This window comes from Egretta garzetta, unplaced genomic scaffold, assembly GCF_000687185.1.
Source record: "Egretta garzetta isolate BGI_Z169 unplaced genomic scaffold, ASM68718v1 scaffold126, whole genome shotgun sequence".
Taxonomy (NCBI): Eukaryota; Metazoa; Chordata; class Aves; order Pelecaniformes; family Ardeidae; genus Egretta; species Egretta garzetta.
Genome location: NW_009260128.1, coordinates 2,919,921 through 2,931,128, shown reverse-complemented (window position 1 = coordinate 2,931,128; position 11,208 = coordinate 2,919,921). Strand labels below are relative to the sequence as shown.

Sequence of the window (11,208 nt, the reverse complement as noted above, 5' to 3'; positions counted from 1 at the left end):
TTTCCCATGCATATAAATGCAAAATAAATGTCATCTTCTATTTTGTTTCTTTCTCAGCTCTAGGTGAACAAAACAGCCTTTCTCCTCTTTCTTTGTCCCTGAGTAGAGGCACAGGTGTCTGTTCCCTGATGCACATCTCCCTGAATGAGGTCTGACATTCCTTCTCTTCCATGCAGATGATCTAATTATTCCCACACGCTGCTGAAAGACGTTGCAGTTTACATGCTATGAGCTGTGTCTTGCAGCGCATACACACCGGACATCTGCTCTAGCTGGCTCCTGACAGCCAGCACCAGTCTGCAGCATAGGGCAGCGCTTATGGACAGCTGACATGGCACAGAAAGTACAATCTGCATCACTTTTAAATCTTTAAAGTCAATTTCCATCATTAAAAACACAGATGTAGTTTCTTCTACTATTTATGTGTGGGCTGTGTATATGTATTTCAAAGCACAATGTAGACCTTAATAAATTTTCAGCTTTTAGAGCACAATGGCTGTTCAGAATAAATTTACAGAAAACACATCATATTAATATTTTCAACTTCCCAGTCAGAATACCACGCTGTATAAACTGCTATCTGTTTGCAAGAATGGAGTAGCTCATAAGACGTAGCATGTCAGGTAAACATGTTAGGAATACTATAAGAGAAAAAAACCCGCATTTTTCCTTATTTTCCTTTAAAGTAAGGAAGCCTTGCAAACACATTCTTATTCAAACCTTCATTTCAAGTTAGTCATCCTAGTGCTTCACTCTCCAGTTCTTTATATGCTGTGAACCTCCAGTGTCTGTGCAGTTGTTTCTAAGGTAACAGATCAAGATGCCTTGTGAAAAAAATGAATCAGATCTTGAATATTCAAGACATCTCCAGTTGCAGAAATGAGAAAAGGGCAGTATCATCTCAACTGAGGGTTCTCAATATCTTTTAGACCCTGGCCTGATTTACAGACAAGAAAAATACAATACACCCTAAGGCTGCGGTGTGAGAGTACAGTGGTGTATGCAGTTTCAGGCATGTAGACTGTCAGAAATTTTTAATCAGAGCCATAATTAAGGAATTACGGAGGCTGTTCTCAACAGAGTATCATTGCCTCATTGCAGGGTACACACACACAGAATACAGATGAAGGATGTGTTCGCTAGGATTGCGCCTTCATTCCAACTACTGACAACCGTACAGAAATCTTCTTGTCAAACACGTGATGCACAAACCAAAAAATACATTAAAAATGAACATGAATCAGCATGTGAAAATAAATGCATATGCATTATTTCCATCAAAGAAAACAAATCAATATCTTTCACAAGTGATTACCGGAGTCAATCATTTTCAGTGAATGGGATTATTGGGTTTTGTTGAGGCTTTTTTGTGGTTTGTTTTTTTGTTTGTTTTTAAACTGCCTAGAACTACCTTCTGTTTCTTTCAAAGGCTATTTTGCTTATTATCTGAGTCCAGAAATCATATAAAGATATGAATGCAGGCAAGACACATAGAGAGAATATTAACCAAAATATCATGTAAGGCTTTTGGAAAACTTCTGTTACTACAAAAAATTAACTAAATTCTTCTCTTAACAATATATGACATATATGTTTATTGATATATGCATTCTGGAATATGCACAAACACACCCACCATCTGAGATAAAATTATCATAAGGTATTTTTCAAATGCCCATCATAATGAGATCTAAAAAACTACATTCATAGAAAAGGATCAGGTTTGATAAAAACCTTCAGAGCTGTATTATTTTCCATGTTGTGTAAGGGAAAACTGAGACACAGAGGTCCAATAGCTTGGGGATCAGATAAAAGTCATGGTCATGAGACTGGACAGGTCGTGACTACTCATACCTGTCTTCCTACTTCTGAATCCTGTGCTCTGTCTACTGCATTACAAATTACTGCACACTCTAATTACTTGGAATAAAAACTGTTCTGAATATTTACATAGATTGTTTGGCAATATTCTTCAGCGACTACTCTGCATGAAGAAAACATTAACAATTTTGGGGACTTGCATCATTTAACAAACTGAAAGGCAGACACATTGATTAGGGTCTTACGTTCTTGGAAAGATGTGAAGAGCATCTGGAATCGGCTGCTTCGACTGCCTTCATCTGCCCACATGCGTATTACACCGAGACCGGTCCGTAACATTACATCATTAGCAACAGTGCTGCAAAACTTCGCTTTCAAATCCTCCACCGAGCTGCTTCCATCATAGACAGCTACAAAATTCCTTTTGCATTCATTGGAATTCTGCATCTCATAGTCCAAGAATCGTAAATAGATCTATAAAACAAACAGACAACAAAGGCAACATGCACAGACATTTGAGAATGACTGAACAAACATTAAAAACCTTTGCTCTACCTTGTGGGAGAAAGACTACAAAAGACTATCAAAATAATTTTTCTGGAGCTGGTGATCCATCAGCCACTTCCCTGGAAAGGCATTAAAATGGAAGTCAAACACTTTGTATCCTTCCTGGTATTTTGTTTTGCTTCAAAGTAGAATCTAGAGGAAGATCTAGATATTTTTGTTTTTCTTTACATAAAGTCCTAATTTCTAAATATATACCCATCTTTGAGAAGTATGTACACAGTCCTTCCAGATGAAGGACAGAGAAGCTAGGAATTTCTTCTTTCACTGGCTGGCACAATATTGCTCTATTACTTGCCTGACATGGAAAATAATAAGGCAAATAATTGCTGCTCCCTCCCCAGAGTAAATATGTGTCATCTTTGTGAGATGTCTGAGCTACACTGATTCAGGAAGTGAGAATCTGGGAGCCAGGCAGAACTCAATCATTAATCTTTTTATGTTTCCTCAAGCAATTTGGCCACCATCTCAGCTTTTCTAAGCAAAGCCTTATGGTATATATCTTCATAATTTAACAGGGTTGAAATCAAGTGTTTTTCGTGGAAACTGCTAGAAACCTAGAAAGTTTTTTTTTAGGAAAAATCTCTTGCATACAAGCTAAGTTCTCTCATAAATGTAATCATCTATTGACCTTTGCAAAGAACTCTCTAAATCTACCCAAAAAGAAACAGAGGTGAGGAGAAAATGCTATTATTTGATATTCAATTCTATATGAACTTTAATAGAGAAAACCACTAATTTTAAAAACAATTCATTATACAAGCAACATCAAATATTCCAGTAACAGAGAAAGCGAGTAATATTTTCAATAGACATGTGACACATAACCAAATTGCCAAGAATACCCAGGAGATTTCAGAAGAATGATACAGAAAGGTGAAGTAGGGCAGAAACAGCATAAAAAGCTAGTAAACGTATCCAGCATGCAGCTATATGCATATTCACTTGAAAAAATCACCAAAAAGAAACTCCCCTGTATTAGACATCACATATACTTCTTTACAAAAAATCTTCTTAGCTTCAGGTAGTTTTTTTTTTTTTACAGGCACAGAACAATTGCTTAAAAAGCTTCTCTGGATTTGCATAAAGTACACAAACAGCAGATCCTAGTAGCAACAAGACTCACCACTTTAATATATTAAAGCTCTTATGGTTTGAGAATTATGTGCTGCTAAGCAGTCTGCCACTGTTTAATAATAGCTCAGATTTTTAAATGAGCCTTTTCAGGCAGTGTATTACGGTACATTTTCATTCCTTGTTATGCTTTGCAACTGGTCTCTCTGAAAAGAATATTTGTACAACAATTTTTACTAGCATATGTAATTTGGTATACTAAGTTTCATTTGCTTGCCTCACCTTTTTCTACTATGTTATTTCTTACAGTAATCCTTACTTATGTTCCACAGAAGAACTCAGAGGAATAAATTTCAATTAAATTGCAGTTAAGTGAATTTTACTTTCACCATGTATCCTGGTTTTTAAATACTACATATTAAGGAAGCTGCCTGTATCGATCTCTAAAAACTGGAACAGTTAACAGCAATACACAAAGTAATATTCAGATGGCAATATCTTATATCAAGGAATACTTTTAATAATATTTTCCATTTCATTTACTGGTTGCCCCATCCCTGCAGGGGAATGAAAGATTATTAGAATTCAGTCACCCAACACTGCTGAGATTCTCACACAGTATCCACCACTTTCTACAAATGTGTTGTCTTGAAATATCTTGCCATTTCCTCTCCTACTGGGGGACATGCACTTTCCATTCCTGTTAAAACAGGTCGCCTACTTCCTTGGTGAAGTCATACTTAAACGCTTGTTTTGCATTCTGAAGATCTGCTGAGTGCAGAAAATGCATTCCTGAAGCTCCTCTATACTGTCTACATCCCTTTACAAATCTCTCATTCTCTACTCTCTTCCTCCTTTCCCCAGGTGCTCAGGCACCTGACCCTTTACTCCTCATGCTCCAAAACATTGTTCTTGGTGTTCTCCAGCTATTTAGAGCATTCCTGTCTAGCTGATACACAGCTACTTTATCCCCTCAGGAAAAGCCTCATCTTCAGCATGGCTCCTGTTCTTTCCTGTCTGTATAGCATTATTTCCATGGCCACCAGGCAGATGGCTGACCTTCACGGCCAGCTACCTAGAAACTGTTACACCTCTGATAGGAAGTGTATGACAACATGCTGAAATTAACTGGAACCAAGCAAACATGAGCAGCAAAAGGCCAGTGAGACAACTGCAGACAAGAATTTTGGACGAGTCAGTGACTTGAATTCAGCAGTGCAGAACTGGGTTTGGCAATGTGAGGCGAGGTCTTACTCCTCACTGTCATGGTTTGATAAGACCCTCTTGTATCGGCGGCTCCTGGGGTCCAGCTGGCACAGGCACACTATTGTCCTACCAGAGCAAGGTTATGCTTGAGGGAGGGAGGTATGGGAAGACACAGAGCCATGATACCCACACCCAGCAACTGGCCATAGTTGGGACACACCGGGGAGCTGCTTCTCTGTTCTAGAGACCGGTCACTCCTGCTCAGACAAGAGCGTAACAGGCACTGTGAAAACCTGGCCCCCAACCTCTCCTGTGAAGCTGCTGAGATACCCTGTAGTCCATCTCTGCATAACTTTTCACTTAAAATGGGGAGTTGCATGTGCACCTTGCTTTTCTTTGCTAACAGAAGCAGCCTGCTTCACATGGGCGCTTCAGTGCTTGCCAGCTTTGTCATAGGTAATGCAATAAAAACCTTCTGCAGCTGATTATATGCAATATTGTATACACATGACAGATAAATGTCTCAGAGAAAAGCACAGAAGACTTCCAACACATTATTGTCATGTACCATTATTTTTATGCCATACGTGCCTATCATATGTATACCTTCTATAAGTTACAATATACCATATATAGATATGATAGACCATACAGATATAATGCAATGTACATATATCATAATTTTTTCTTAGTCCATTCTTCAGGAAAGCTCTTACTTACTCCAGAAAAAAAAAAAACAAAACCTTAGTCTGTCTGCAGAACAATAGTAAAACTACATTTCACCTAATGGGGGAAAGACCTCTTACACTTGCTCACTTCTCTATTTCTACCCTCCTGTCTTATATATATACTTTTATATGTATATATGTATGTGTTCATACATATATATAAGCACACATATATCTTGTATAGGGTATCCCATTTCAGTATTGAGATGTAATTTATATCAGTTTTCATTCTTATAAGATATGTGTGCTAATCCTCACTGTGGTTATAAAATACCAGCTCTCCCAGCAACGTCCAGCATTCATCAATTATTCCTAATCTGCTCAAACAGATTGTTCATATAACACTACAGCCAAAGTCTTATTTCTATGAGCTTATCCTTTGACGTTCTCTAGTTTCTGGCAGCACACTAGCCTTATAAAATAGTAAAAGATCTCTTAGAGTAGCAGTTATAAATGCTGAGAAGGAATGAAGAGAACAATAACTTAGCATTTCATTTTGAGTCTTTCAGTGAAAAAACCCAACTCTTTCAAACCTGAATTCTGCTGTTCGTCATACCAGTTCATTCCTGTGTGTGATAAATTCAGCTAAGATCATAACATATATAGACTTGATAGGCACTGGACCCATCCTTCAGAAGAAAATCTGTGTCCATCCTTCAGAAGAAAGATGGCACCTTCTCCAACAGCATGAAGTTTCATAAATTAGAGAAAAAAAATCCTGAGGTGAGTTGGAGTTTCATTCTCATAGTCTCCTTTGGAGATGGCTATTCCCAGAACTTTATATAAAGTGATGAGGACTTGATACAAATCTTACTGAAATCAGTGGCTATCTTTCCATTTGCTTATTTGGATCAGACCTATGGATTAAGACTGCAGTGCATTTTTAAAAACTGGAAACTGATTGCACAAACTGACAACCTGATATTGGATCAGATTTTATTTTAAAGAGCTGGAATAATTTAATTGCATCTGCACGCCTCTGCCAATTTTTATGGTTTTATTACTATACATTTGCCATTGTTCCTGTCACTGGCTGTAAGACCCACACTGGCAGAAGAAAATGACTAATAAATTGAGTTCCCCGGGGAAAGAATAAAACTGATTATATGACAAACTGTTATCTAATGCAAAATGTTCCCGATACATAGTTTTCTGAAATCAGTGGCAATATTCTCATTACTTTCACTACTATGTGCATCTCACTGAAAAAATTAAGCCTAAAGTGAGAGAAAAATTATCAATATTTCTGGTTATTTCATTTACTGAGATCTTAGTCATTACTTCTACCAGCAGTGGATAAGAAACTTTGCTTCCTAAAAGAAAACAAATGAACAAAAAAAGAGGTCACAAACTCAAATGCCGCCATCTGCCTTCATTAAGAATTTTTTCACTGATGCCAATGGGAGCTTTTGGAATGATAACATTTCCCTAGACACTGACACATTATATTAGTATAATCGGGACGTTCTTGTTGAAAAGAATATCTTATTTGAAAGAAGCAGCAAAACTGCCCTATCTTCTTCATTCACATTTTTGTTGTAAAGTTTTAATAAGACACTTTCCTCAAGTCATCAGTTCCACATTACTTAGAAGAACAGGCTGCTAGTGCACAAGTATTAGTTTTTACTGGGTTTCAAGATGTCACTGCAAATGCCAATGTCATTAGCAACAAAACTGATAAAGCCACACTGCAACTGTGGCATACATAGTTTACACTTGGTCACATTATATTTTAACTAATTGTCTTGTCACCTTTAAGGTTTGTATTGTCAACACAATAATGAAAAAGGAAATGCTGGATAAGTTTTACTATTGTTTTATTCAAATTTGAAAACAACAGAAATTTCTGACTGAATATATTAGAAAAAAAAAGAATGATTGTAGACTATGAATAATATATCACATCAGTGAAATGGTCAGATTATAATCTCTTCATAGTGAATCACTTTTGATGAGTTCTGCTTTTTAATCAATCACTGAAGTTTAGGGCTGACAACATGATTGATCAGGCCAGTCAGGGAAAGCTTCAAATCATATCCCAGCAAATCAGACTTAATATATGTGCACAGACATTCAGTACCTTAAAACCAAACCAAACAAACAAAAAGTCATCGTTCAACTGCCAAAAGTAATTTAAATGTAAGACAAAAAAACTCCTCTTCATCAGGGCCTAATGTCCAGATTTCACATATTCAGCTTCTAGGTTCAGCCAATTCTCTTGTAAGGACAGGACTGGGTTAAATGGTCCTATGTCTTTCCCCATCGCTCAGTGAGCAGTTACAGTGCCTGCTTTATTCTGCATCTTGTTCAGCTCTACGTGATTAACAAAGGACTTTCAAGATGATACCTCCAGTATTTAGTCCTGGGAAGCCCATTTTTTTAAAGCAGATTGCACAACACTAATTAATCTCCTTTAAGGCAAGAAGACAACAAGTATACCAGCCTAAAAAGCATATTCCTAACAATGGTTCGATTTTTCTTCCAAAGTAGCCTGTCCTGTTGCTTGGATCCTAAACTTTTTTTTTCTTAAATCAATATTACTTCAGCCCAAAACCAGTACTGCTAACAGTACATGTTTTGTTTGACTTCTTTTGTTTGGCTGTTTGTTTTTGACATTTTTGGGCATGCTGTTAGTAGTCTGGGACCACATTGTGCAAACAGAGAACTCCATACCTCATATTTTCTTTTCTGCTGGGGCTTGGAGATAACTGTCTGTTGAAGGTGACAACCTTATATGGCACTTCTTCTAACACCCTATGATTCACAGCCAGGCTCAGACATCAAAATACCATTTTCTTGGACAAGTGAAGCTCTTTGGATTTCTTTGCTTTGTCCTATTTGTTTCTTCAGACTTCTGTGAGTCCCCAATAACTGACATTTATTCTAACTGTCAAGTCATCCTCATTTTTTCTCTCATACAGTGGCAAAATGTTTGCAAGTGACAACCTTTACAGCTCCTCAGTGCTGTTCTGCTTTTTTAACACTGAAAACTGTAGATCACATCCTGATTCTGCTGTTCTCTTTGGCAGGTATTTTATTACTTTAGTCAGTGGCTTTTTTAACCACATTTCCTAACAATTATCTGATTTGAGGATGCTGAGGTTAGTTATATTTCTACACCTGAATGGTATAGATTCATGCTAACTTAAAAGTGGGGTTTTTTGTCAGTGCTACGCTGATATGTGTATTACCACACCCACTAGAATAGAGTGTTTCTACATACACAATTCCCCACATACACTTGTCTTGCATCTTCATCTAACAAAACTGTTTCAAAGAAGTAATCTGAAGAGTTTAATATAGGTAAACAATATCTTCTACTTGTTCAAACATAATTTGTTCGCCTTGTTCCAGGGATGCCATATAAATGTGTTGATTTTTTTTCATTCATAATATTTGCATTGTCTGTATGTTACAAGCTTCAGAGCTTCTTCAGAGATGGAGCTCATTTGAAGCCTGTAAAAAGTGTCTCTGGCTATTAGGTTTTTCAGTCTCTAAATTTCATTTTTCTGTAACATTTCAGGAATCACCACTCAAATGGCTCCTACGAAATTTTAGTGTACTACCTAAAGCTTCTCTTCTACACCTGATTAAGAAACCTCCAAAAATTAGGGATATACTAGGCTGCCAGTGCTGACAGCTTAAATTGTTTTTCTTTTAGGTCTCAATCAAGAGCACAAGCTTCCACTTCACGTGAGAACAGAAAATATTCTGGTTTAGTCAGATTGGTTTATAAAGACTTGTAATTCTGCAATTTGCTTCACTGTGTGTTTCCTCCTAACCGTGGAGGAAATACATGCACAACAACCCAGTCTCTCTCCAGACTATATTCTGAAGTCAGGCACCTGGAAACGAAAGCATCATCTCTCTATTTGGTCAGGTACATGGATACAAGGTCCACCATGAAAACAGTGACAAGCGATTTAGAGCCTCTACCAGGTAGCAACATTTATCCCTTGTAAATATGCAAGCATTTTGGTCCCACTTGGGCTTTTGGCCCATGCCCAGCCTCGTACCTCTACTGCCCCAGCCTCATGTATTGCTGAGCTGCTGCCTGGCTTGAGCAGAGGCTGGCCCCATTGCCACGGATGAGCCCAGCCAACACTGCACCCCAGCCACCATGGCTGGGCCTGCCCAGTTTTCCTTGACGATCACGTCCTGGTCCTGTGGCCACCCTCGCCCTGGCTCCCTCCCGTGTGCTGCGCATCCCCCTCCTACTGCTCCCCAACAGTTCTCCTTGAAACAAACATCACCACTCATAGGCAGCTCAGATTTAAGCATCCTGCAATGTTATGTCAAAATCAGATACTTGTTAATTAATCCTTTCACTTTCTTAAGCTTTTTGTTAAGTCTTGCATCCTATAACCTGTAAAGATACCTTCTTTGCTCAGTAGCATGCTCAGGTGTGGTGGGAGAATTAGACATCACTTTGCCTAACTAACTTACAACTTCATTTTATTTCTTGTGGTGGGTGTACATATGGAAGGTAGCCTCACTATTTGCTCCATCTAAATGTACCTCTTGCTCATTCCTCCTGAATGGATGACTTCCACTGGATCTGATTCAAATTAATGCTTGTCTACCTGTAGTTTGGATGCTCTTTCCCAAGCTGTCCAGAGCTTCTGATTATAAGCACTGCTTACTGTTTTTTCCCAGCATCAGAACATCATCTTTGTAAATGTTTTATTACTTTTACTGACAAATTCTGCTGCCTTTTTTTTTTTTTTTTTCTGTTTTTCCTCTCAAGGAACAAGCACCACACAATGGTACCTTGCTGGGAAAGTTACCCACCAAAGGGAGTGCTACCTGAGCACAAACATGCATTCTGTCTTCCTGGGGGCTTTGTCAAACTCTGCTGACACATCCAATATAGAAGAACGCTTGTCATCGATATTATCCTCCAACATTTCACCCTTTACAGAAAGTGAGAAAAGACTATAATTCTTGTCATTTTCTTATTATCTATTCATAAATAGAGATTCTTTGCTTATTCACTGATGTAGCCAGTGATATCTCTGAAATTTTTCAAATCCCACTGCAATAAGCTTATCCACTTCCTCCTTTGGGCTTTGTTCTACAGTGAAGAACTTGGGGATGGGGAGGTTCCTCCAGCTCTTTACTGTTCTAGGTGGGTTGGCACATACAGTCAGCAGCTCTCTTCATTTGCCATTTTTGCTCTGAGTACTGATTGAAGTCAGCTTCTACATGAAGTGCAGAACCCCCAGTACTTCTGAACTCCAGATTCACAGCTATCTTACACAGCAGGAACTGACTTTGAATGATTACAATGCACACTTTGCAACCAGTCACTGTCAAATATAAGGCTCCAGGTCTGCGTATAGATTGAAGTCATGTTCAGACTGCCTTCCTGTCTTCTGCACTTCCAGAAAGTTTCAGTTCTGCATGTATTTTCAGCATTTTATTTTTTTGTGCTATAAGGTAATTGGTGATGGCTCTATTTTAAGTGTGTACAAGAAATTTGCTGCTCTCTGTCCCATTCCCGCTTGCTGAGGATAGCAGGAACATTACACCCAGACTGTCAGTTTGAAGCTCAGGCTTATAGATCTCAAGTTCATACTCCCTGACTGATCTCATTGTTCATACGTTGAGCTCAGACTTGGCTTGAATCTGGAATTGCAAACCAAGGAAAGGACTTGCATCTTGCTTCTGCAGACAGTTTAGATTAGATGAGCTTAAGCCAAATGAAATTGCAGGCAGCCCACATTCTGGCACAGTTTAATTAAGAAACTAAAGATGTAAAGATCCAACCCAACCCCTGTCTGAGAAACTCTGGCCTTTTAGGCATAGTTCCCAG

At 38.3% G+C, this 11,208-nt stretch overlaps 1 protein-coding gene across 1 annotated transcript in view; it reads right to left on the bottom strand.

The window, feature by feature from the left end:
• Positions 1 to 11,208, bottom strand: part of NETO1 (neuropilin and tolloid like 1) — a 63,916-nt gene that overhangs the window by 13,256 nt on the left and 39,452 nt on the right. Inside the window, exon 7 of the mRNA XM_035896940.1 lies at positions 2,067 to 2,295. Coding sequence (XP_035752833.1) covers positions 2,067 to 2,295 — 229 coding nt within the window. The remainder of the gene's footprint in view (positions 1 to 2,066; positions 2,296 to 11,208) is intronic.